The sequence below is a fragment of the Anomaloglossus baeobatrachus genome, chromosome 8 (assembly GCF_048569485.1).
Source record: "Anomaloglossus baeobatrachus isolate aAnoBae1 chromosome 8, aAnoBae1.hap1, whole genome shotgun sequence".
Lineage (NCBI taxonomy): Eukaryota > Metazoa > Chordata > Amphibia > Anura > Aromobatidae > Anomaloglossus > Anomaloglossus baeobatrachus.
The window spans coordinates 24,274,086-24,301,034 of record NC_134360.1 but is presented as its reverse complement, the minus strand read 5'-3'; the positions used below and the strand labels follow the sequence as shown (position 1 = coordinate 24,301,034).

Here is a 26,949-nt window from a genome sequence, read left to right as displayed (position 1 = left end):
TTTTGTATGTAGGTTTATCATTTAGGTTTTTGCTAGGTAATCTGAGAGCAGAACGATGTAGTAACAGAGAGCCTGATTCCAGCAGTGTGTCACTTACTAGGCTATATTTTGTAGTTTCTATAAAATCAGTGTTTTATCAGTAGGAGATTATCACTACAGGATAAGCTGTGCCTCTTGGTCCAACTATGTCCCCACCACTGATTAGCAGCATTATGGCAATCTAATGTGTGCACAGAAAGCTGCCAACCTGGCGATCTCTGATTAGACCACAGAGGTGGTTGGTAACCTAGGAAACGAAAAGTAAACTATAACAAATTTTTACAATCCCTTTGCAATTTTATCTATTAACTAGCTGTACTACCCGGCTTCGCCCGGGTTAATAACTGTTGTTAACAAAATAGAATGTATTAACAAAAATGTATTCTGCACACAAAAACCACAAAACAAATAGATAGAAATGTAATTATTAAAAGGCAAAAACTAAGCTAATAGAAGCATTTCACAACATATATTTCAACACCACAGATATTCCACACAGATTTAACTAAATTGGCCAAGTAATGTGCTCTGTCTGTCTGTTTCCAGATCTGTCTCTTTCCCTGTCTGTCTCTTTCCCTGTCTGTCTCTTTCCCCGTCTGCCTGTCTTTGTCTGTCTCTTTTGTGTCTGTCTCTATCTCTCTGTTTCTTTCCCCATCTGTCTCTTTCCCAGGTCTGTCTCTTTCCCCGTCTGTCTTCCCGTCTCTTTGTGTCTTTTCCTGTCTGTCTCTTTCCCTGTCTGCCTGTCTCTTTCCTTGTCTGTCTCTATTTCTCTGTCTCTTTCCCCGTCTGTCTCTATCAAGGTCTGTGTCTTTCCCCATCTATCTTTGTCTGTCTCTCTAGTTGTCTCCTCCTTCCCGGTCTCTGTCCCTGTCTGCATGTCTGTCTGTCTCTTTCCCCATATGTCTCTTTCCAGGTCTGTCTCTTTCCAGGTCTGTCTCTTTCCAGGTCTGTCTCTTTCCAGGTCTGTCTCTTTCCAGGTCTGTCTCTTTCCAGGTCTGTCTCTTTCCAGGTCTGTCTCTTTCCCCGTCTGTCTCTTTCTGTCTCTTTCCCTGTCTCTCTGTCTGTCTCTCTCTATCTGTCTCCCCACCGACATCTTATTACCTCACATATAAGCTTCTTATACTATGAATGTCTTTTGTTCCTATAGCAACCAATCACAGCTCCTACTAATAACCTGTAGTTCCAGGCTCCATTTACTTTAATGGAGCCATGTTTTTTGGAGAGTAACTGTAAAGCGCGGGGTTACATTTTCCTGTCAAAACATAGTCTACGACATTCCCTGGGTCACATGAGGTGTCTGTGCAAATTTTCGTGATTGTAAATGCGACGGTGTGGATGCCAATCCCGGACATACATACATACATACATACATTCATTCAGCTTTATATATTAGATAGTGCAGAGATTAACCCTTTAATGCCATGGGCTTTAGGTATTAGTTGGCAGATCTAGATTATCTTGCTAGGATTTGCAGATAATCCTGTTGCAGTAAATGGGGGAAAAAAAAAATCTCCCGTCTCTGTTTATCCAGTATAGCTGGTTCTTTTCAGACAAGTAGGGTCCTCCAGAGAAAAAATCCAGGAAAGACTGATTGCCAGCCCCGGTGTTGTATCTCAGGCCGGTGCGTCACATCTCACACACCTTCTTGTTTATCCCATAGGGTCGTTTTAGCATCAACCTTAAAGGAACTGGTCTGTCTATATCAGAAACAACAAAATGGATGTCACAAGGCACCTACGCAGTGACGGAAATCGCCAAATCACCCGTAAGAATTTTGTTTTGTGACTTTGTGAGGTTGTGGCGCTCGGTGTCCGCACCGGCCACAGATGAGCGGGGGAATGCATTGTGTTATCTGCGATTGTGATGCGGATTTTAGCCGTCGCTGCGTGTAAAATATTATTATAAAGATATTATTGTTTTTACATTTCAGGATGGAACCAAAGTCACAGGGAAATGTGGTGGTTATTGTGGGAAATGCATTCCGTCCTCGGCCACCGGCCTCCGTCTTCAGCTGTTGTAGAACTGGTAAGGATGGAGAGTGGGAAGACGCCGCCAAAATAGACACCCCCAAACTTCACATGGAGGAGCATGTGGTCTGTGACGCAGAAAGGGCACCAATATGCCCCTTTGCCATGGCCGGGGTAATTATGCAGGACTATCCAATGAGGATAAGGGTGTCCTAACTTTCCCTCAATGACAGATGTTTGGGGAAAGAAAAGATAAGCTCCCCCACACACAGAGACGTTTGGCTCATGTTCCTGCATTCTCTATGGGAGAAGTGAAATAAGCCACTGCCTGAATCATCTGGATATGGATGGGCCTCTTTACTCCCCTCTCCCCACTGATAACACATGCATCACTCCAGGTGACTCGTCTCCGAATATCTCATGTTAAACATAGCCTAATCTTACGTTCACCTTCTTTCTTCCAGGTGCTTAAAAAATGAGAAAAAAAAAAACAGAAATTCAGATGGATAAAGACTCGTGTTGCAATACCTCTTCCTCCGCGTCTGTACATGTGTATATAGATTGTATACCACGTGGTGTATAGAATAATATTTATGTCTAAGGTTATTTATTTTAATATTTTGTCTGCGTAAAATGTGTCTTGTTACGCCCTCCCCTGCGGGACGTATCTTCGGGCTCTCACCTGCCCGGAGCCGTCATCAGTGAAGTGGTTCGGCTACTTTTTTTTTTTTTTTTTTAAATGTTTTTATTATTTTATTTTTTCGTTCCACTTTTTGCAGTCCATTCACTGCATCTTACGTGCTCTACATCATATGTAGCATATTGACATGAGTGATGCTTTGTTATCACAGGTTTTAAGCTGCCCATCATTTTTAACAGTTGGCTGACAAGCCTCCGGTGCTTCTCAAGTATTAGTAGTGTATGCTTGGCATTTTCCACCAAAATATTCATCTTTCAGCTGTCATTCAAGTATGTAGGCCATATTTGTGCATAATACAAATCTCTGGAGATCAGCAGCACCATAGTTGACAGCAGGATAGTAATCCTGCTGTCAACTATGGTGTTGCTGATCTCCAGAGCTTTGTATTAATGGCTCCGTAAAGTCCAAGAACAACGTTTCCTTCGTTTCTAGACATCTGTGAAACCTGGAGCCGTTTTATAGATGATTTTCTACTATCTTTTTATGATGGGAATCACTTGGTCCATTATGGAGGGGTGTAAGTTACAAGGTTAGGGCTACGTGGGGAGGTATTTTCCAATATGATGGGGTTTTTTTCCAGAAAACCTCTTTGAAAGGGCTTTCCTCTTTTAGAAACGTGATGCCCAAATGATTGGATACTAGTAATAAACCAAACACAGACAGTACTCAGTTGAGCACCTGCTCCCCGCAGCTGTTCCTGTCTCAGTGTTTTGGCTCCAGCAGTCACATAAGTATCAAAAGCACACATCACCTCTGTAGTCAATCACTGATTGCAGTCAATCATTAGCAGATGGGCTTACTGTTTGGCTGCAGCCGCCATGCAGAGGTCACCACTGCAGCAAAAGCAAATGAGAGAGAGAGGGTGCTGAACCTAAAGTGGCTGAATACTGTCTGTATTTGCTTTTTACTAGTATCCAATTGCTTGGTGACCACTGTGCAAGTGGGAAACCCCAGTGCCATGACGCTTGTGTGAACAGGGCCCACCACTTCTTGTACAGCCACTTCCTGAAATGTACTGCGTGAATTATTTTAATGGGGAATGCCAAGTATAACCTGTCATATCTCATGTCAGTTGGTCACTTGTATAATAACTTTGTGAATTCTGTATGTGTTTAATGTAATATTTTATATTAAAAAAAGGGAATTATTTGCACTATGAGCAGAAAGTAAACAACGATGGTGCCTTTTATAGAAAAAAAAAGAAATATCTTTAGAAATATTTATTAAATTGATATCTAAGAATTAAATATTATTTTTTTGATTTGTTACGTATGAAATGTATTCGAGAAAATGTTCATGAACTACGTTGAAATATTTTTTTATACATTGCATGAATTTTATACCCGCCGTCAGAACTGAACAGTGCCTGTCACCAAAGCCTTTATATCGGGACACACAGACGTTTACTCTATATACAGTATGTTGGGCAGTTGTGTAACTTTAAGTTACTGGGACCCAGTTCAAAATCTCAAAAAGGACTCCCAATTATTATGGAATCCTTAATAGAATTGGTTTTCTCTAGTGATGAGTGAGCACTACCATGCTCGGGTGCTCAGTACTCGTAACTAGTAATGAGCGGGCACTGCCATGCTCGGGTGCTCAGTACTTGTAACTAGTGATGAGCGGGCACTACCATGCTCAGGTGCTCTGTACTCGTAACTAGTGATGAGCGGGCACTACCATGCTCGGGTGCTCAGTACTGGTAACTAGTGATGAGCGGGCACTACCATGCTCGGGTGCTCTGTACCTGTAACTAGTGATGAGCGGGCACTACCATGCTCAGGTGCTCAGTACTGGTAACTAGTGATGAGCGGGCACTACCATGCTCGGGTGCTCAGTACTGGTAACTAGTGATGAGCGAGCACTACCATGCTCGGGTGCTCTGTACCTGTAACTAGTGATGAGCGGGCACTACCATGCTCGGGTGCTCAGTACTCGTAACTAGTGATGACCGGGCACTACCATGCTCAGGTGCTCTGTACTCGTAACTAGTGATGAGCGGGCACTACCATGCTCGGGTGCTCAGTACTGGTAACTAGTGATGAGCGAGCACTACCATGCTCGGGTGCTCTGTACCTGTAACTAGTGATGAGCGGGCACTACCATACTCAGGTGCTCTGTACTCGTAACTAGTGATGAGCGGGCACTACCATGCTCGGGTGCTCTGTACTCGTAACTAGTGATGAGCGTGCACTACCATGCTCGGGTGCTCTGTACTCGTAACTAGTGATGAGCGGGCACTACCATGCTCGGGTGCTCTGTACTCGTAACTAGTGATGAGCGTGCACTACCATGCTCGGGTGCTCTGTACCTGTAACTAGGGATGAGCGGGCACTACAATGCTCGGGTGCTCGGTACTGGTATCTAGTGATGAGCGGGCACTACCATGCTCGGATGCTCGGTACTGGTATCTAGTGATGAGCGGGCACTACCATGCTCGGGTGCTCTGTACTCTTAACTAGTGATGAGTGGGCACTACCATGCTCAGGTGCTCTGTACTCGTAACTAGTGATGAGTGGGCACTACCATGCTTGGTTGGGTGCGACTCGAGTATAATTGAAGTCAAAGGGGGACTTGGGCATTTTTCTGGGAGATCTCTTAATGAGTACCGAGCACCCGTGAAAGGTAGTGCTCATATCACTAGCTTTTTCATATTGCCAAAAGGGACTTTTGGCCCCCACTAGGCTTTAGGGCCCGGTGTGTCTGAAACTTTTGTAGCCACTATAGTAATGGCCTCTGGTGTTGGGAACCATAAAGAACCCATAACAGTTCTCTTGGAGCCGCACATCAGTTCTTCACATACTATGGTGCTCTCGTTCCTCTTACTTTGTGTCCTCCATGGTTGCTCCTTGCCCTCCTCTTAGGGCACCTCATCTCTGTATTATCAAAAGCAGGAGGTAGAAAAAGTATTTTTGTAAAAAAAATAATAATAATATTGTGGTGTCGTTTGTTTTCATTTGTACAGATTAAGGTGCGGACTGGTTTAGAAACTTTTTTATAAAAGCCCTATTTGGGGACTTCAACTAAGGACAAACGTCAGTCACAGCAAAGAGCAGCTACAGAGAGGACCTGGTGCTCCGTCCATTACTCAGACAGTCCATTCATTACTATTGGGTAGTGTGCAATACCCTATTTCCCCTGTGGTGGTGCTGTAGGGTAACTGAACACTTGGGATTGTCTTAGAAGACAATTCCTGTATTGTATCTATTGTTCAGTGATTCTATGCAAAAGTGTGAGCTGCTAAGCCAGAAGCCATGAGCAGTGGGTGCAGGCGGTGCCCGGGGCCTACCATAGAGTAGATCTCATTGAAGGCATATTCCATTTCCAGACATAAAAGTCATATCCGCAGGATACATCAAAAATTGTGTGATAAGAGCAGCTCCCAGCTCTAGAAGATAGGGCCATTTCTGTTTCCTGGAGAGGTGACCTTTGATGCACAACTGTCTCCATTGACTTCTATGGGAGTTCTAAAACTGACCAAACTTCTATAGAAGTAAATGGAGACAGCTGTGCTTGTACGTCCACCTCTCGGTACACCGTGGTGTAAGATGGGACCCATTCAGCCATAATGTTCCTAGATGGGAAACCCCTTTATAGATATGTAGTAGGAGAGCTCATAATAAAGATCTTATAAAAACACATAAAGGGTCTTACCCAAATACACTCGTCCATAACTGACTTTACACATAAAGGGTTTTCTAAACAAATCATAATTAGTCATTTTATATCTGGACAGATCTATCGGCTTTGTTCATTTTCATTTCTTCCATACCCATAACAGGGGTAAAATTGGTAATCCTGTTGTCCTCCATGGGATACTTTAAGGGGGCCGGTCACTTCCCATAAAAATGTAATGTATTTACCTGGTGTAAATGCCGCTGTTCTCCTGAATCCGGCGTTGTTTTTCTTTTGATTCTGCGCCTCTCCATTCCCAGGATATGGCCCTCTTTCTTGTACATAAAAGCTACTTTTGATAGACAAGTAGGCGTGGTCATGGACTCTTCTTGATGACCACGCCCAGTAAGGTAACAAGACTAGATTTATATACAGGGAAAAGTGGCCCATATCTCGGGAACGGAGAGGAGCAGGAAGAAAACAAAGATATCGCCGGATTCAGGAGAACAGCGGCATTCACACCAGGTAAAGAAATTACATATTTACGGAAAGTGAGCTGTACTCTTTAATAGACACATACAGCAGATACCTGCACAGAGAAGTATACCAATGTACAAAAGGGTAGACATTCACCATCTTGATATCACATAGGACAATGGTCTCCATCCTGTGGCTTATCCTGGAGGAGCGTTGAGCCTTGGTGGCTGCAGTGGACATGGTGAAGGTGATCATCCATGTCTCGGGGCTCATAGCGTATAGACCTAGTTACTTACTGGCCTCAGGAAGAACAATGTACTAGGGCCCAGAGATAATACAGATTACAAGTAATTTTAAAATATACAAATTTATCAAAAAATGAATCTGTGAATTATTTATTAATTATTTTGCAAAAAAAAATAAATTCCATCATTAATGAAGTATTTACAATGTTTTGCGGTGTCATCCATTTACTTTATCGGTCACTTCGCCTCCATAGATTTACATGTCAGCCATACACAGCTGGGCCTCTGCTTGCTCCAAGGGGTGAGCTACAGGATAAGTGTCATCTAGTCATGTTGTCATCTAGTCAGTGCCTCACAAGAGGGGCTGACAGACACCTGTTTTTGGGAGGAGTCTTTTCTGGGACCTTTATTGTTGCCCTAATTACAGAAGATCTTGGGCCTATCGAAGTGTAGGGACCAATAAATGGACAGTGTTTGGTTAAAAATATGCAAAAACATGACCATAAGCTGCGTATTCTCCTACAATGTGGGTTCCCATGCTAAGTCGCTCAACATTTTGCTAAAAGAAATCGTCTGTGTCCCTCTTCCTAGCACTGTGCACCTTTAACTGGTCATGATGGCGCCGCAGACTGGAATAGTGCTTCTGGTGAGGCGCAACAGTGCGCATGCCACTAAGAGGATGCATTAAGTGGTATGCGTGTCCTAATGAATTTGGCGCATCTTACCACATCACACCTTCATTAAGACTGGTTTGTACAACATCAGTCTTAATGAATCGGCCTCAAAATGTCTCACAAGCATTCCTCAAGGCTACTACATGAGATCATTTTGCTTCAATTTTTGAGTTCCAAAAAATGCAGGTTACTTACCATCCTTTGGACCATTGAAAAACTGTACTGTAGGCTGGATATGTCCAGTATGACTATATATATTTCTTATACAGGTGTATTCACACTTGTCAGTGGAGCATAAAACATTCCTTCTTCAAATCATATACTGAAGACCATGTAGCTCGAATCAGGATGTAATCTGTGCCCCAGAAGATGCTATAAATGGTGAAACCCTGATCTTGACATAGCTTAATAGCTTGAGTCAATCTGGCCTTCATGTCCCGAAGATGCTATAACACCTGAAACCCTGGCCTTAATATAGCTTGAGTCACTCTAGCCTCCATGCCCCAGAAGATGCTATAAATGGCGAAACCCTTGTCTTGATATAACTTGAGCCACTCTGTCCTCCACGCTCCAGAAGATGCTATAAACAACGAAATCCTGGTCTTGATATAGCTTGAATCACTTTGGCCTTCATGCCCAGAAGATGCTATAAATGGCAAAACTCTGGTCTTGATATAGCTTGAGTCACTCTAGCCTCCATGCCTCAGAAGATGCTATAAATGGCAAACCCTTGTCTTGATATAGCTTGACTCTGTCATCTATGCCCCAGAAGATGCTATAAACAGCAAAACTCTGGTCTTAATATAGCTTGAGTCACTGCAGCCTCCATGCCCCAGAAGATGCTATAAATGGTGAAACCCTGTTCTTGATACAGCTTGAGTCACTCTGGCCTCCATGCCCTAGATTCTTGCTACAATGTATCTGGAGTGGGGACGTTTTTCTGCTCCTCTGTGAATCCACCTGTATAAGGAACATAATATCCAGACTGGACTCCAGCCATCCTAGAGTTCACCACCACTGTATGATCAGTGTAATGGAGGCGCCACACTACCATGGATCCGCACAATAGAGAAGGTGCAGTGTTTTTACAGAATTTTGTATTTCCCATAATCCCTAGATCCCTCCATCTATTGAGAACTAATAGGTCAGAATTTCTAAGAAGTGTTTTTAAAAGTCCAGATTTTTATACCGAATTTTGGATTATTATTTTGTCATTGTTTTATATATCAATAAAAAAACCTCCAACGCTATTTTTGTATGAACGGCATTTACCGTGAATTCCTATTGTTTTTTTATGCCTATTTGTATTCTTCCGTCCTATTGTTCTCTTCATGCACTGTACCTCTACAATTAAAGGGTTGGTATAAATTATATTAATTTCAAAGATGCTACACGTCTGATATATGCTTTTTGTAAGCATTCTGTCTTGTATATACCTCTTCCTACATCTCCGGTGCTAATTATGTTACACACAATTTGTTTTTTGTTTTTTTTTTTATAAATGTCCGATTTCTGTTCACTCATTTTGTATCCGTTTTGTATGGTATTAGATACTTAATATGCACTGATCATAGCTTTACTGGTGTTCACCTATTAACAAATAAATTATTTTTTAAATTTCTAATTTGTAGCCCTTTTTTTTCACTTTTTAGTCATACACAGACCGTGACAATCACATTCAGATGATTCATTCAGTCCCATGTTCCCTGATGTATAAGATCTGGACCCTCGTCCCCAATGAATTAATCCACCCCCAGTGTATAACCATCCGCCCCCAACTCCCGTACCCTCCCTCGTTCACTAATTTGTTACAAAAATCCTCGAAGTTCCGACGTACTCCAATGATTTAATGTCCCACGACATCCATCGAATCCTATGGAGCCTCGTTCTGAGAACATCAGAGCAAGGCTCCATAGGAGTCGATGGATGTCATTACATCATTACATCGCAACTTCAATGATTTTTTTCAATTAATAAACTGGTGAATGTAGTAGTGTGGGGAAGTCTTTATTGAAATAAGCAATTTTTTCCTGTGTATTTTTTAACTCTACACTTGCTAGGTTAGTAATGAGGGTGTCTGATATATGCCTCACCATTACTAACCTCTGGCCTTGATGCCAGCTGTTAATTCACAGCTGACATCAACTTCAAAAATATTATCCTGATTACCACTGCAGCAGGGCAATCGAGAAATGCTGCTCAAAGCACCAGAATTGGCCCATCTAATGGATGCACCACTTTTGAGGCAGTTGTAAGCTGCTTTTTTTTAGGCTGGGAAGGGCCAAATAATGATGGGCCTTCTCAGCCTGATAATACCAGCCCCCAGCTGTCTGCTTTACCTTGGCTGGTTATCAAAAATAACGCTGGATTCACAGTGTTTTTTTTGATGCACTGATGGATCCGGCACAAATGCAGTACAGTTCAATACAGTTCACAGGCATCGCGGCAAGCTCCGGTCACATGCGGTCATGTGACAGCATGTGACCGGAGCTTGCCGCAATACCTGTGAACTGTACTGCATTTGTGCCGGATCCAGCAGTGCGTCAGAAAAACGCTGATGTGAAACGTCATTTTTTTACATTATTTAGTCCCTATCCACATTTGTTTGCAGGTCACTTGTCCTGCTCTTACCCCCATTCTGCTTCCTTTTGCAGCCTCCTAGCCCTTACTACGACTATTTTACAGCACAAACGTTTGGGTGGCCATTGATTTATATGTGATTTGGGGTCAAGTTCGACTGAACCCAGTGAACCCGAACATCCCCATCATCCCTAGTCAAAAATCTTAAAAGGGTTTACCCAAGAGCAAAGTTTATTTCAATCAATAGATCTTGGAATAATAATAATTTTCACAACTGAATGTGTTTAGAAAAAATGTTCCTGTGCTGAGATAATCTCACACATGTGTCCCTGCTATGTGCTGTGTAATGGTTGTGTCTGACCGTACAGGAACATGGTACGGGCATACCACATCTCCTGGGCTGGGGAGCAAGCAAAAGAGTATAAAGACATTACAGCACAGGATCACAAATTATTCTTTCTTTGAGGTAAACATTTTTTTTAAAACAGGCAGAGAAATGTTTTACCTCACAGATAGAATCAGCTGTAATGTCTGTATACTTTATTTTGCGCCCTACTCTCCCCAGGAGATGTGGTATGATCAGACCAATCAGAACATTTGTTAGACACATCATATTGTAGAAATTATTATTATTCCAAGATCTATTGATTAAAATGAACTCATGGGGCACAGGGGTGAGGAGGGATTGTGAAGGGGGAACAGTATGCAGAGGTGCAATGTGGGACACATTTTGGAGACGTGCAGGCTCTGGGGACGTTATGGAGCGGTGCAGGGTGTTTGGGACATTATGGAGTGGTGCAGGGTTTGAGGGACATTGCAGAGCAGTGCAAGGTGTGGGGGAACATTATGGAGCGGTGCAGAGTATGGGCTAACATTATGGAGCGGTGCAGGGTGTGGGGGAACATTATGGAGCGGTGCAGGGTGTGGGGGAATATTATGGAGCGGTGCAGAGCGTGGGGGACATTATGGAGTGGTGCAGAGTATGGGCTAACATTATGGAGCGGTGCAGGGTATGGGCTAACATTATGGAGCGGTGCAGGGTATGGGCTAACATTATGGAGCGGTGCAGAGCGTGGGGGACATTATGGAGTGGTGCAGGGTATGGGCTAACATTATGGAGCGGTGCAGGGTATGGGCTAACATTATGGAGCGGTGCAGGGTATGGGCTAACATTATGGAGCGGTGCAGGGTATGGGCTAACAGTATGGAGCGGTGCAGGTTATGGGCTAACATTATGGAGCGGTGCAGAGTATGGGCTAACATTATGGAGCGGTGCAGGGTGTGGGGGAACATTATGGAGCGGTGCAGGGTATGGGCTAACATTATGGAGCGGTGCAGGGTATGGGCTAACATTATGGAGCGGTGCAGGGTATGGGCTAACATTATGGAGCGGTGCAGGGTATGGGCTAACATTATGGAGCGGTGCAGGGTATGGGCTAACATTATGGAGCGGTGCAGGGTATGGGCTAACATTATGGAGCGGTGCAGAGCGTGGGGGACATTATGGAGTGGTGCAGGTTATGGGCTAACATTATGGAGCGGTGCAGGGTATGGGCTAACATTATGGAGCGGTGCAGGGTATGGGCTAACATTATGGAGCGGTGCAGGGTATGGGCTAACAGTATGGAGCGGTGCAGGGTATGGGCTAACATTATGGAGCGGTGCAGGGTATGGGCTAACATTATGGAGCGGTGCAGGGTATGGGCTAACATTATGGAGCGGTGCAGGGTGTGGGCTAACATTATGGAGCGGTGCAGGGTGTGGGGGAACATTATGGAGCGGTGCAGGGTGTGGGGGACATTATGGAGCGGTGCAGGGTATGGGCTAACATTATGGAGCGGTGCAGGGTATGGGCTAACATTATGGAGCGGTGCAGGGTGTGGGGGAACATTATGGAGCGGTGCAGGGTGTGGGGGACATTATGGAGCGGTGCAGGGTATGGGCTAACATTATGGAGCGGTGCAGGGTGTGGGGGAACATTATTGAGCGGTGCAGGTTATGGGCTAACATTATGGAGCGGTGCAGGGTATGGGCTAACATTATGGAGCGGTGCAGGGTATGGGCTAACATTATGGAGCGGTGCAGGGTATGGGCTAACATTATGGAGCGGTGCAGGGTGTGGGGGAACATTATGGAGCGGTGCAGGGTGTGGGGGAACATTATGGAGCGGTGCAGGGTATGGGCTAACATTATGGAGCGGTGCAGGGTGTGGGGGAACATTATGGAGCGGTGCAGGGTGTGGGGGAACATTATTGAGCGGTGCAGGGTATGGGCTAACATTATGGAGCGGTGCAGGGTATGGGCTAACATTATGGAGCGGTGCAGGGTGTGGGGGAACATTATGGAGCGGTGCAGGGTGTGGGGGAACATTATGGAGCGGTGCAGGGTATGGGCTAACATTATGGAGCGGTGCAGGGTATGGGCTAACATTATGGAGCGGTGCAGGGTGTGGGGGAACATTATGGAGCGGTGCAGGGTATGGGCTAACATTATGGAGCGGTGCAGGGTTTGGGGGAACATTATGGAGCGGTGCAGGGTATGGGCTAACATTATGGAGCGGTGCAGGGTGTGGGGGAACATTATGGAGCGGTGCAGGGTATGGGCTAACATTATGGAGCAGTGTAGGATGTGGGGGAACATTATGGAGTGGTGCAGGGTGTGGGAACATTTTGGAATGGTGCAGGGTTTTTTGGGACATTATGGAGCGGTGCAGGGTTTTTTGGGACATTATGGAGTGGTGAAGGGTGTGGGGACATTATGGAGCGGTGCAGGGTGTGGGGACATTATGGAGCGGTCCAGGGTTTGGGGACATTATGGAGTGGTGCAGGATGGGAAAATTTGAAGATCTGAGGTTGTGGGTTGTATTAATCACCTAGGTAGGTTGATGATGCAACAATATTTATTTCTTCTGTATGGTCTTACAGAATCCATAGTTCTTATGCTCCGCCTCCTCCAGACAACGGATATCATGACCGCAGAGAATGTATCCAGCTCCAATCTCTATAGGCCACCTGTGTACCAGGACCTGGCTGCAGCACCAGATCCTCACCGTCCACGTCACAGCACCAACTCACTGACTAAACATGTGTTTCATCGCTTTTCTACCTCTGTTAAGATAAGCCCCCTGGATGAGGAGAGGTGATCACATCCCACCCCCTTACACATTTGCTTCATGTAACTTCAAGTATGAAGGAGGGCAGTCTCCAGCCAGTCTGCAGGATTGTGTATCAGGGAGGCCCCACTACAGCGTGGAACAATGAATGCACAACCCCCCACCAGATGGAGGACAATGAATCCTACTGCAGGTCTGACTACATTAGAGTCCATGGAGGACAACTAGGATACACGTGTTTACAACACCTCCCCCCTTCAAATTGTGTACTTTAAAGGGTTGCTTGGTTGCAAGTTGGGGGTGCAGCCCTCCTAGTACTGAGACTGAACAGCTGATTGCGTCTCACTTTGCTGTGTATTTTATCTGGGACACAGCTAACCACTTGCCACCATCCATATTGGAGTTCTGACATGACACAAGTCAGGTATTGATAATGTTTTTAACTTCAGTAGGTTAGGGACTGTCTCAGATGGGTACACCGTGACGAGGTGAGACAGCTTTTTACCTTTTTGCAAAAATGTATACACTAAGTACCCTGTTATTAAGCACTTGCAATTTATTTATTTATATTCAGGGTATTTTTCATACAATTTTTCTCCTTGGTTTTTTCTAGTCTTAAGGCTGCAATTCACATGCTTAATGTTGCATGTTTACTGAACATTGTTTCAGCTCAGGTTTTTGTGTTTTTTGTATGTTTTCTTGCTTGGTTGCAAGTTGGGGGTGCAGCCCTCCTAGTACTGAGACTGAACAGCTGATTGCGTCTCACTTTGCTGTGTATTTTATCTGGGACACAGCTAACCACTTGCCACCATCCATATTGGAGTTCTGACATGACACAAGTCAGGTATTGATAATGTTTTTAACTTCAGTAGGTTAGGGACTGTCTCAGATGGGTACACCGTGACGAGGTGAGACAGCTTTTTACCTTTTTGCAAAAATGTATACACTAAGTACCCTGTTATTAAGCACTTGCAATTTATTTATTTATATTCAGGGTATTTTTCATACAATTTTTCTCCTTGGTTTTTTCTAGTCTGCAGGATTGTGTATCAGGGAGGCCCCACTACAGCGTGGAACAATGAATGCACAACCCCCCACCAGATGGAGGACAATGAATCCTACTGCAGGTCTGACTACATTAGAGTCCATGGAGGACAACTAGGATACACGTGTTTACAACACCTCCCCCCTTCAAATTGTGTACTTTAAAGGGAACCTGTCACCACTTTTTTGGCGTATAGGCTGCAGCCACCACCACCGGGCTCTTATATACAGCATTCTAACATGCTGTATATAAGAGCCCAGGCCGCTGTGAGAACATAAAAAACACTTTATAATACTTACCTAACGGTTGCTCGGTTGGCCAGATGGGTGTCTCCGTTCTCCGGTGCCGGCACCGCCTCTTTCAGCCATCTTTGTTCTCCTTCTCTAGCCGCGGTGCATGACGTATCCGACGTCATCCACACTCGCCGGCATTCAGGTCCTGAGTAGGGCAGATCAAAGCATTGTAGTGCGCCTGCGCAGGACCGGCGAGTGTGTATGACGTAGACGCATCCTGCCCACAGGCTTCAGAAGGAGGACGAAGATGGCCGAAAGAAGAGGCGCCGACAACGGTCAACGGAGATGCCCATATGTCCAACCGCACGACCGTTAGGTAAGTATTATAAAGTGATTTTTATGTTCTCACAGCGGCCTGGGCTCTTATATACAGCATGTTAGAATGCTGTATATAAGAGCCCGGTGGTGGTGGCTGCAGCTTATACGCCAACAAAGTGGTGACAGGTTCCCTTTAAACTGACAAGCAAGCAATCTCTAATAAAACACAACAAAAAGATTGATGTAACCGGTGCTCCGTAATGTAAAATGTCCAAATCCCCTAGAGCTGTGGGCTCCGCTCTATGTCCATTGATACAATAGTCTATATTCTGTGGCCAGCTCCTTACAGGGGATATTATAGAGAAGTGCAGGGTGTAGGGGACATTATGGAGGGGTGCAGGATGTGGGGGAACACTACAGAGCAGAGTGCAGGGGACATTATGGAGGGGTGCAGGGTGTGGGGGAACACTACAGAGCAGGGTGCAGGGGACATTATGGAGGAGTGCAGGGTGTGGGGGACATTATGGAGGGGTGCAGGGTGTGGGGGAACACTACAGAGCAGGGTGCAGGGGACATTATGGAGGAGTGCAGGGTGTGGGGGACATTATGGAGGGGTGCAGGGTGTGGGGGAACACTACAGAGCAGGGTGCAGGGGACATTATGGAGGAGTGCAGGGTGTGGGGGACATTATGGAGGGGTGCAGGGTGTGGGGGAACACTACAAAGCAGGGTGCAGGGGACATTATGGAGGGGTGCAGGGTGTGGGGGAACACTACAGAGCAGGGTGCAGGGTGTGGGGGAACACTACAGAGCAGGGTGTGGGGGAGATTATGGAGGGGTGCAGGGTGTGGGGGAACACTACAGAGCAGGGTACAGGGGACATTAATGTAAAATGTCCAAATCCCCTAGAGCTGTGGGCTCCGCTCTATGTCCATTGATACAATAGTCTATATTCTGTGGCCAGCTCCTTACAGGGGATATTATAGAGAAGTGCAGGGTGTAGGGGACATTATGGAGGGGTGCAGGGTGTGGGGGAACACTACAGAGCAGGGTGCAGGGGACATTATGGAGGAGTGCAGGGTGTGGGGGACATTATGGAGGGGTGCAGGGTGTGGGGGAACACTACAAAGCAGGGTGCAGGGGACATTATGGAGGGGTGCAGGATGTGGGGGAACACTACAGAGCAGAGTGCAGGGGACATTATGGAGGGGTGCAGGGTGTGGGGGAACACTACAGAGCAGGGTGCAGGGGACATTATGGAGGAGTGCAGGGTGTGGGGGACATTATGGAGGGGTGTGGGGGAACACTACAGAGCAGGGTGCAGGGGACATTATGGAGGAGTGCAGGGTGTGGGGGACATTATGGAGGGGTGCAGGGTGTGGGGGAACACTACAGAGCAGGGTGCAGGGGACATTATGGAGGAGTGCAGGGTGTGGGGGACATTATGGAGGGGTGCAGGGTGTGGGGGAACACTACAAAGCAGGGTGCAGGGGACATTATGGAGGGGTGCAGGGTGTGGGGGAACACTACAGAGCAGGGTGTGGGGGAACACTACAGAGCAGGGTGTGGGGGACATTATGGAGGGGTGCAGGGTGTGGGGGAACACTACAGAGCAGGGTGCAGGGGACATTATGGAGGAGTGCAGGGTGTGGGGGACATTATGGAGGGGTGCAGGGTGTGGGGGAACACTACAAAGCAGGGTGCAGGGGACATTATGGAGGGGTGCAGGGTGTGGGGGAACACTACAGAGCAGGGTGCAGGGTGTGGGGGAACACTACAGAGCAGGGTGTGGGGGAGATTATGGAGGGGTGCAGGGTGTGGGGGAACACTACAGAGCACGGTACAGGGGACATTATGGAGGGGTGCAGGGTGTGGGGGAACACTACAGAGCAGGGTGCAGGGGACATTATGGAGGGGTGCAGGGTGTGGGGGAACACTACAGAGCAGGGTGCAGGGGACATTATGGAGGGGTGCAGGGTGTGGGGGAACACTACAGAGCAGGGTGCAGGGGACATTATGGAGGGGTGCAGGGTGTGGAGGAGAGTTTTGGATTTAAAGGGGCTGTTGTTTTTTTCTTTAAGATTGGAGGTGAGTGGTGGTGATCACATTATGACCCCTTCCACTCGGCGAGACCCGAGCACAATCAGCGGGAGTGTCAGGGTTGTAATGTCATTGTCGTCAATCATATTTGGATGTGTGGCGCCCTGGACTAGCCAGGTCGTCACAGGTAACACACACACACACACACACACCCCCCCACTAGACAGTAACATTAGCCAAACACAAAAACCTTGTTGCCTCCCTCCAGGGTCTGATGTCCACACCAGGTGGGGCGGAGCCAAGCGGTTGACCCCACCCACCGAGGAGTTCACAGGCCTGGAGGCGGGAAAAAGAGACAGTTTAGTCCAGGAGGTGGAAGTGAGAGGAGTAAAGTGGAGAGTGTCTGGGTTGTGGCCCAGGCACTGACAACAAGGTTGGTAGATGGTGGTGGCCGTCTGCAGGAGTGGTGAATCAACGTGGAACTGTAGGACCGGGGTCGGGCGTTGGCCCGCCGGTACCGACCAGGGAGCGAAGTGAAGCTAGCACACACAGGCAGGGCCATCAGACCCCGACTAGGCTTGGAGTCGCCGTCAACAGTCAAATCCGAGTGTGACAGGAACCCCAGGGGTTTCCTAACAGCCAAAGACCTGTTAGAAGGCAACCGTCCGCACCGTGAGGGTATACAGCTACCGCCTAAGGCTAGAGACCCAAGGGCCAGCGCATGCGGGCAAACGGGCTCCTCCGGCACCCATACACCGGGGAGCGGACTACCGTTGGGGACCCATCGTAGTCAAACAGTACACAAAGGTTCAGGGAAAGACAGCCGCCATCACCTGTCCGGGGAGAGACACAGCAGCCGGCTGCAGGACCCGTCCATCCAGCCGTTTGGTTTACCGAGGACTTTGTGCATCTCTTACTGAGTACACACACCCGTGCCATCCGGCACCGCGCCGCGCTGTCCCTGTAACCCTGCACCTCACCAACCCTGCCTCCCCGTCACACCACCGGGCCCCAGGACTACCGACCCCTACCCACGGAGGGGGAAAACAACATCCCAGCTGCTCCCTACCATCGCTCCCGGGATCCCCGTCACCAGCAGCGGTGGTGCCTATCTTCACCACGACCCATGGGTGGCGTCACGGACTGAATCCCCCAAACCAACCACCCCTTTCACTCACGGGCGAGGAGCGCCGCTCGAGTCCTTGGATCCGGCCCACCACTCGAGCCACCGAGCAGCAGCCGCAGCAGCACCGGACCCGAGCGTTAGCGAGCGCAGCAGCGGCGTCCTCCCCGCCCACGACAGATGCGCAAGTAAATATCGCTAAATAGCCCCTTTAAATTTCCATGTACAATATTTATTAGGAGATGTGACACCCACTCAGCCTCTGCTGCTCATGTGTCCACAGAAACCAAGGCCCCCTCCAAAAAAAAACACGAAATAACACGGACACCCTTTAATGCAGCTCTCTGATCACTTCCAGAACTACAAATCCCGACATTCCCCATGACACGTGAGCGGAAGTTGGTACCTCTGCCCAATCAGACGTCGCTTTAATCAACTCCTTTACGCTTAAGAGACGTCGAAGCTGATTGGTTCTCTTTCTGTTATGTTTACGTCACGCATTTTAGCAGCAATAGGCCCCGCCTGCTTCCTGTTCACATAGGGCGTGTTTATGCATCACTTCCGCCCCTTCCTTTCCTCTTGGAGACCCCGTGCCAAGCGCGAGTCTCTTTCTCGTCCGGCAGGCCAAGATGGCGGACGCTAAGGTGAGAGGCTCCGGCCCGGCGGCCGCTTTCTGTCTCTTCTGAATAATCGAACCTGCGTAGTTATGCGGCGGGGAGGTTGGCGGAGCGCTGCGGGCAGTCCGGGCGCCTGTGGTGAGCACTCCCGCACGTCTGCTGAAGCCTCATGTGGGGGCCCGGGCCGGTGTGGAGGCCTCATACGCGGCCCTGATGATTGTGCAGCTTGTGCTTTCCGGCCAAGTCGTGACGAGTTCTAGGAGGATTGATGCCGTATTACGAGCCGGCTGCAAAGCTCCCATGTGAAGGGCCCCTCTGCGCGATGCTGCCGGCTGTCACGTGTGCACCCAGCCTGATTCTCTGCTATCAGCCAGACAATGCTGCTCTGCAAGGGGGTTATCACCGTCACAAAACAGCCCCCGGATTCTCTCTGCGGCTTCAGAGGCATGAGTCTATATAGTCTAATATATATACATTATATATAATTACACACAATGTCCCTTTCCTCCTTCCAAATAGTAAGTGTTCTCACTTTTACTGGGTGAAACTTTTAAAGTGTCTGTTAAAATAAGACACTTCATTAATCTTTGCAGTTTCACAAATTTAGATTGTATGGTCTGTTGCCGAGGTTACCGGCCACCATAACAGCCTGACAGCGGTGGCCGAACATGTGCAGTGTCTACACGCATTCTCTACTGCTGACTGGTGCACGGATTCCGTCAGGAAACACCCCTTTAAGAGCAGATTTCCAGGTGTTTGAGACGTGAACAGCAAGAAATGTTCTAAAATATAAGCCAGTCCCTATAGGGGGCCGGTCAGGAGCGCAGGGAATAACTGGCAGACCCCTCCCATCCCCCGATCAATGTGAATGGTCCCGGTTCTTCTTGAGATTCTTCTATTTCTCATATTTATGGGCAGCTGGGCACATTGTATTTGGGGAAGAAAATACTGGTGGGTAAACTAAAATTCCCTTTATGATGTGAGCGCTTCTATGGTGGGAGTTTTGGGGGGCTTGATCAGAGCTGCTTGTTTTGGGAGTCTGAATGTGACGTCCACAGGTGACTGAAATGTGCGGTGACCATGTGCTGATGTGACTCATCTCTTCTACTTCAGGCCAAGAAGCTGCAGGCCAAGAAGCTGCCACAGAAGCTGCCACAAAACCTGATCCAGGGGGGTCTCCCCGGCTTCTACAAGAAATTGGGCGGAGAGTTCAAATCTTCCAGCCAGGTAAGGAGTGGCTCTCATGGGTTGGGACACGGGGTCTTCACAAGGTTTGCCAGGGTCCCGTGGGGCTCATCCACCTCCGTGTCAAATAGCTCTGTGTTGGATCAGCATCCCTGTAACTACTGAGATAATTATCAAATAAGGGATCGGCACTCCAAACTTCATAAACTATTATAAGTGATTTATTCCACAAGTATTCAAGATGCAAGCGAAGAAAAACGCTTTTTGGCTAGTAAGCCTTTTTCAAACACTTGTTTAAAAAAAGGCTTATTAGCCGAAAACTTGTTTTTCTTTGCTTGTATCCTGAATACTTATGGAATAAATCCCTGATCGTTTATGAAGTTTGGAGTGCTAACTCTTTGCTGCATATTGGCGATGCCTTTTTGGGCCTCATGGATTGATTGCTGCCTGGATATTTTGATTTGTACTGAGCTAATTGGATACAAATGTATCCCCGATTTAAGGGGAAGGGCCCGATATTCCCTGTGCTGTGTGATCATCTATCTCTGAGGAGTGAGTATAACTTCTGGATGCACTCAGTGTTGCTGTACCTGAGCGGTGGAGGTGGTTTGTTTTTTTGCAGTCTTTGGCACAGAGGAATCTTATTTCAGCCTTGTCGTTGATGAACTACGTGTTTGAGTTTCACTACAATGAAACCAGTTCACATGCACTACCATCTGAGACGGCCGATCGAGCGCAGTGCTGGTGCAGACCGCTGCCACCTGTCTGACTTTTGTGTGTGTTTTTGTGCAGGTTCTGGCCATCGATGGCAGAGGACACATCCTTGGTCGTCTCGCCGCTATTGTGGCTAAGCAGTTGCTGCTTGGTAAGTGTCAAGATCTGCAAGAAATATTATGAATGGTCGTTGATGAGCAAAAAGGTTCTCATACGAGTTTAATCGACCATGCGATCACTTTACATGCACTACCATCTGAGACCGAGACAGTAACAAGACCCTTAATGTTTGGGGTTTTTTTTTTTTTTACCCAAAAATCTTAAGTTCTCACCTATATCCAAATCTGATACCATGCTGGGAGGCTGTGAGTGAGACAGTCAGAAGACCCCAAGCATGTGCAGAATATATATATATATATATTAATCCCAAAATATCACATTGTCCTCTGGATAAAAAGTAGCCTACTGATTGCTGGACCCCTGCAATCCTGAGAATGGGGCTCTGGACCCTTTACCAAGATCCTTTGTGAATTGAGGGGAGGTGCCCAGGCTCCAAATAAATATATATATTTATTTATTTATTTATTTTATTTATTTAGAGCCTGGGCACCTCCCCTCAATTCACAAAGGATCTTGGTAAAGGGTTCAGAGCCCCATTCTCAGGATTGCAGGGGTCCAGCAATCAGTAGGCTACTTTTTATCCAGAGGACAATGTGATATTTTGGGATTAACCCTTTGAGTAAATCCTATTCATTAATATCTAATTCTGAAATGTTTTGGATCCTTAGGACGCAAAGTGGTGGTTGTAAGATGTGAGGGCATCAACATTTCCGGCAACTTCTACCGTAACAAGCGTAAGTGTTCTGTGTGGTCACTTTGGTTTGGGTAGTTTGCTATTCCAGCAATGTCCATACTGAGTAGTATGCTCACATGTAAGGCTGTGTGCACACAAGGCATATACAGCTATGCGTCAGTTACATTTGTGATTAAGATTTTGAAGTGTCACGCAGCAGCAGCGGGAAATAAATCTAGGGAAAACTGATCTGCTCCATCACTTTAAAATAAGCAGTGTCAATTAAACATCGCTGCTTTTTTTCCTCTTTGCAGTGCACTGTTATTTCTGTGCGGCTTCTCCACAATGGGTGCTCTGCAGCACAGAGGACTTGGGCTATGTGCCCACGCTGCGGAAAATGCGCGGATTTTGCCGCAGATTTTTCAGAAATCTGCAGCACAGCTACTCCCCAGCCATTTCTATGGCATTTGGGAAATGCTGTGCCCACGCTGCGGATTTTTTTGCAGCGGAAACCATGCGGATTTACCTGCGGATTTTGCCTATTCAATTGAATGTAAAAAAAATTGCGAAATCCGTGACAAATCCGCACAAAATCGGCACCTATGAAAAGGTGCGGATTCCGGGGGAATGCTGTGGATTTAGCTGCAGAAAAATCCGCAGATAGTCCCGTGGACACATAGCCTTAGGCCCTGTGCCCACGTTGCGGATTTTATTGCAGATTTTCAGACATCTGCAGCAAAATCTGGATGTCCCTTGTGAGGCCAGCAAAGTCTGAGAATGCAGAAGTGCTGTGCCCACGTTGAGTATTTTTCCCTTGCATATTTGGTGCAGATCTTGGTTTTTTTTTCTGCACCAAATACGCAAGGGAAAAATATAAGCAACGTGGGCACAGCACTTCTGCATTCTTATAGACTTTGCTGACTTAACAATGGACATGCAGATTTCTAAAAATACGTGTCAAACTACACAGCGTGGGCACTACTGGGCCTTTAGGCTAATTTCATATGTTGTTGCATGTTTGGTGCAGATTTTTCCACGTTGTAGCACTTGCTGCTTTTGCGGCAGATATGTGGGGATTTTTTGTGGATTTGGTGCAGGATTAAACCTTTGAAGAAAAGTCAAATCTGCATGAAGAACTGACATACTGCAGGGAAAAAATCCTCACTGCAGGTCAGTGAAAAATCTGCGAAGTGTAGATGACACTTGTTGAATAGTGATGAGTGAACACTACCACGCTCTGTACTTGTAACAAGCAGTTGGGTTCTCAGATGGACATGACTATAGTGTACCTAGTATAATGGAAATCGTTGAACTCAATTTTTTTTTTTTTTTTCCCCGCAAAGGCTTCTGGAACAATGCTTGAGTTCCCCATTGACTTATACTCTGTAAACATGTCTAGCCTGTCTGAGTCGGTAGAGATAGTTGCAGGACTGGCAAGTAGATAGTATCTGCAAGTTCTTAGGAGAAAAAAAAATGTCCTGGATAACCCCTTTTATGAGGAATAAACGCAGTCCTAACTTTTGGGAATTCCTTGCACCAACGTCAGTGTATTTTTACCTCTGCTTACATGAAAAAATTTTTTCTTTCCCCAATAGTGAAGTATCTTGCTTTCCTGCGGAAACGAATGAACACAAACCCTTCCCGTGGGCCGTATCACTTCAGAGCACCCAGCCGCATCTTCTGGAGGACTGTAAGAGGTAACGCTTACCTAAGTGCTAGAACTTGTGTTGGTGCCAAAGCCAGGAGTGGAACTTAGAGAAGCACTATAAGGCTGAGGCCACACGGGGGACTACTGTGATCCTCGCATGACACTCGGCTCACCCTGGCAGCACAGCGGGAGCAGTGTGTCATTACGACTGAGGTCCGATATGCGATCGGACCACAGCTGCAGGGGGGAGGCCGGCGCTGAGGAGGGGATTTATCTCCCAATCTCCTCCGTTGCCAGCTATTGCCATTCTCGCCCTGCACTCGCGGTACATTGGTGTACTGCGAGTGCAATACGTATAATTTTTTTTTTTTTTCTACTCCCTCTCGCCCCATAGACTTGAATGGGTGCGAGAGAAACTAGGATTGCAGACAAATGTAAGAGGAAAGAATTGCTGTATAATAGGGATCACCCAAGCAACTCCGTGTATATAGACAAAAAATATATATTTTATTGGTTCAAAAATAAACCTACATAAATAGATGTCACATGAAGAGCAAAAAGTGCAATATTAAAAACATTAAAAAAAAAAAAGTCTGACCGTTAACAAACACCCCAGATATAGTACTATAATAAAATACTATTGTGCTGATAATGGCAAATTTGATACAAAAGGCAAACATGCAAGCATGTGCACAATTAATCCTGCATGAATATAACCCATGCCATATTTATAGACCACTTTATCTGATACCACCAACCCAGTCTCAGTGTAGGATAAGTAGTGAGCCTGGGTGGAGTACACTTAAGGCCGCTTTACACGCTACGACATCGCTCAAGCGTTGTCGTTGGGGGTCACAGAATTTGTGACGCACATCCGTCCGCGTTAGTGATGTCGTTGCGTGTGACACCTATGAGCGATTTTTGAATCGTTGCAAAAACTTTAAAAATCGCTAATCAGTGACATCCCTATTCCCATTTATCGTTGCTGCTGCGTTTACGATGTAGTTCCCGAGGCAGCACACATCGCTGTGTGGGACACCACAGGATCGAGGAACCTCACCTTACCTGCGTCCTCCGTAAATGCGGAAGGAGGTGGGCTCCGGCAATGCGGAAGGAGGTGGGTGAGATGTTACGTCCCGCTCATCGGCGCCCACTTAGTGACGTCGCTGTGACGCTGAACGAACCGCCCCCTTAGAAAGGAGGCGGTTCGTCGGTCACAGCGACGTCGCTAGGCAGGTAAGTCCGTGTGACTGGTCTGAGCGATGTTGTGCGCCACGGGCAGCGATTTTGCCCGTGTCGCACAACCGATGGGGGCTGTTACGCACGCTAGCGATATCTGTACCGATATCGCAGCGTGTAAAGCGGCCTTTAGCTTAAAGAACTATTGTGAAAACACTATCTGTAATAGTCAGACCAAATAATTCCACCCTAGGTCCAGACCACAAAAAAATAAGTTCTATAATCTAACTACCCACTGCCATGCAGGGAGAGTGGTGCGTGTTCCACAAATCAACTTATACGGGGGGTTTCCCCACACGTTCCGTCACCAGAGATGTGACTTCAAGGGTCAAAAGGAAAGGTTTTTGGTTTTCTTCAGAAACTAGGATTGCACTGCACCAGCAGCATGCCGCAATTGTTTTCTTGGTCAGAGTGGGGCTGAGAAAATAATGGCTCATGGGTGCTGGCAGACAAGCTAATATTAACCCGAGGGGAATGCGATGTTTTATCGCATTATGCTCAGATTTTCATGCCGTGTGTCTTAAGCCTAATTGAAAGACTGACACCTGCTCTGTGTTTTGGAGACTCTCCTGGTTTTCGCGTCTAAATACTGATCACATACTGATGAAACTGATGCAAAATACTGATGTGTGAAACAGGCGTAATAATGAGCATCAGAGAATTTCAACTAAAACCATATTTTGCTAGAGAAGTGTTGTGTGGCTAATATTGTGTTTTTTTAATTTAATTTGCAGTAAAGTTTGTAGCTTGCCAGTGACTAGTCCAGTGTCTGGGCCCACATACGAGCTAAGACTCACAAACTCATATGTATTTTTTTTTCTTCTTCTTTCAGGAATGCTTCCCCACAAAACCAAGAGAGGACAAGGTGCTTTGGAGAGGCTTAAGGTTTTTGATGGCATCCCACCTCCTTATGACAAGGTAAGTGGCAGTCTACTGATGTGATGTGGTGGGAAAGCATTGAGGTCTAGTAGAGAAGTGACACAAGCTGTTTTTTTTTTTTTTTTTTTTTTCCCCCCATTAGAGGAAACGTATGGTGGTCCCTGCTGCCCTGAAGATTGTGCGCTTGAAGCCAACAAGAAAGGTACATGAAATCTACCACATTATTGGCATATTGGTGTTTATAAATGGCCACGAGTCGTAATCAAAGTCTAAATTTCTCTATTGGATCTTCATGTAGTTCGCCTACCTTGGTCGCCTTGCCCATGAAGTTGGCTGGAAGTACCAAGCCGTGACCGCCACTCTTGAAGAGAAAAGGAAGCAAAAGGCAAAACTTCACTACGACAAAAAGAAGCTGGTCATGGTAAGTGGTAGACTTGTACTTATATCCGGGGTGTGATGACTACTCTGGGCTGAGCCGGCATCCTATGTGCTGCATGCGGTGGTCTTCTAAAGGCCAATGCACCAATGTCTTTCTCTGTGGATTATTCAATCTCCTGCAGTAATGCATTGTTGGCACCGATGGGTTAGTTTTGGCCTTGTCGTTGATGAACTTCGTGTTTGAGTTTCACTACAATGAAACCAGTTCACATGCACTACCATCTGAGACGGCCGACTGACCCAATAACGTAATGGTGCCAGACTGGATTAAATGGTTTATTAAGGTATAGAAATCCCCTAGTTGCGTTCATGAAAACTTTACAGGAGGTGCCCAGTGCCTCTCAGCTTCGCAACGAGACTTGAGATGATGCGGCACCCATCAGCCTCTGAACAGGTCACGTATTGTCCACGTAATGTAAGATACTTGGCAAGCTGCAGATGGATGCCACTTGCACATAGTTGTGTTACTGCCATCATGTGGAATATGTAAACTTTTCCGGGTCTCTGTAGTACAGGGGATCTTGAATGTGCATCTAATTTTTTCACAATTTTATATTGAGATTTTGCACAACACATCTACAGGTTTTACATCTTTGAATTGGCCACAATACAAAGTGTGTTAATTTGATATATTTTCCATTTTCAGAAACTGAAGAAGCGAGCAGAGAAAAATGTGGAAACCAAAATCGCCAAGTACACAAATGTCCTGAAGCAGTACGGGGTCCTCGTCTAGATATCCACCCGTTTGAAATAAATATTTCATGTAACATTGTTACTCTTTTGAACGTTCCTGTTCATTTTCACCCCTTTTAAAGGGGTTGTCCAGGTTTGGCATGTGTCTTGAGTCAATGACTTGTGTATCCTCACATCCCGCAGCATACACACTGTTAGGATGTGCTGAGGGGAGAAATGGGCAATCGTGACCACAAGGATGCAAAATGTGCACTTACATCCTGACTAAATGGCTTGGCCTCGCTCAGTTGACTTGTAATGAGTGAGACTGCGCTCATGTTATCGTAATGTGGCTGGTAGTAAGAAAGTCGCATATTTGTGGTCACATGCTCACTCAGCGTCAGACAATCCTGACAGTGTGCAATGTTAGGATTCAAAAATCTGCAGGCTTTCTTGCCAAATCTGGAGAGTCCCTTTTTAAGACCCTCTTAATCCCTATGAAACAAATCGGGTATAGAAATTTAACTGGTTACGAGGTAATGACAAATAGTTAAGCTTTAATTTTTAGGGCAGCGAACTGTTACTGAGACAAAACTA

At 46.5% G+C, this 26,949-nt stretch overlaps 2 protein-coding genes and 3 non-coding genes across 5 annotated transcripts in view; all 5 read left to right on the top strand.

Moving 5' to 3' along the window:
* Positions 1-3,063, top strand: part of ADAMTS9 (ADAM metallopeptidase with thrombospondin type 1 motif 9) — a 361,962-nt gene extending 358,899 nt beyond the window's left edge. Inside the window, exons 38-40 of the mRNA XM_075321378.1 lie at positions 1,700-1,804; positions 1,970-2,064; positions 2,471-3,063. Coding sequence (XP_075177493.1) covers positions 1,700-1,804; positions 1,970-2,059 — 195 coding nt within the window. The 3' untranslated portion in view covers positions 2,060-2,064; positions 2,471-3,063. The remainder of the gene's footprint in view (positions 1-1,699; positions 1,805-1,969; positions 2,065-2,470) is intronic.
* A 15,651-nt stretch (positions 3,064-18,714) lies between these two features.
* On the top strand, positions 18,715-26,455 carry RPL13A (ribosomal protein L13a). Its single transcript, XM_075321377.1, has 9 exons — positions 18,715-18,811; positions 19,898-20,011; positions 20,762-20,834; positions 21,472-21,537; positions 23,072-23,173; positions 25,196-25,281; positions 25,385-25,444; positions 25,541-25,663; positions 26,327-26,455. The coding sequence occupies exons 1-9, from the start codon at positions 18,797-18,799 to the stop codon at positions 26,411-26,413; spliced, it is 726 nt and encodes a 241-aa protein (XP_075177492.1). The 5' UTR covers positions 18,715-18,796; the 3' UTR covers positions 26,414-26,455.
* On the top strand, positions 20,621-20,695 carry LOC142250203 (small nucleolar RNA Z195/SNORD33/SNORD32 family). Its single transcript, XR_012725137.1, has one exon. It is a non-coding gene; the product is annotated as a small nucleolar RNA Z195/SNORD33/SNORD32 family (small nucleolar RNA).
* Positions 20,867-20,949, top strand: LOC142250204 (small nucleolar RNA Z195/SNORD33/SNORD32 family). Its single transcript, XR_012725138.1, has one exon. It is a non-coding gene; the product is annotated as a small nucleolar RNA Z195/SNORD33/SNORD32 family (small nucleolar RNA).
* Positions 25,838-25,912, top strand: LOC142250202 (small nucleolar RNA Z195/SNORD33/SNORD32 family). Its single transcript, XR_012725136.1, has one exon. It is a non-coding gene; the product is annotated as a small nucleolar RNA Z195/SNORD33/SNORD32 family (small nucleolar RNA).
* Positions 26,456-26,949: the final 494 nt, after the last annotated feature.

Bases quoted from the DNA above. Each gene is read 5' to 3' on its own strand.
- RPL13A (XM_075321377.1), top strand. The intron at 20,012-20,761 runs GTAAGGAGTGGC...GTTTTTGTGCAG, and splicing joins AGTTCAAATCTTCCAGCCAG to GTTCTGGCCATCGATGGCAG. The intron at 20,835-21,471 runs GTAAGTGTCAAG...TTGGATCCTTAG, and splicing joins GGCTAAGCAGTTGCTGCTTG to GACGCAAAGTGGTGGTTGTA.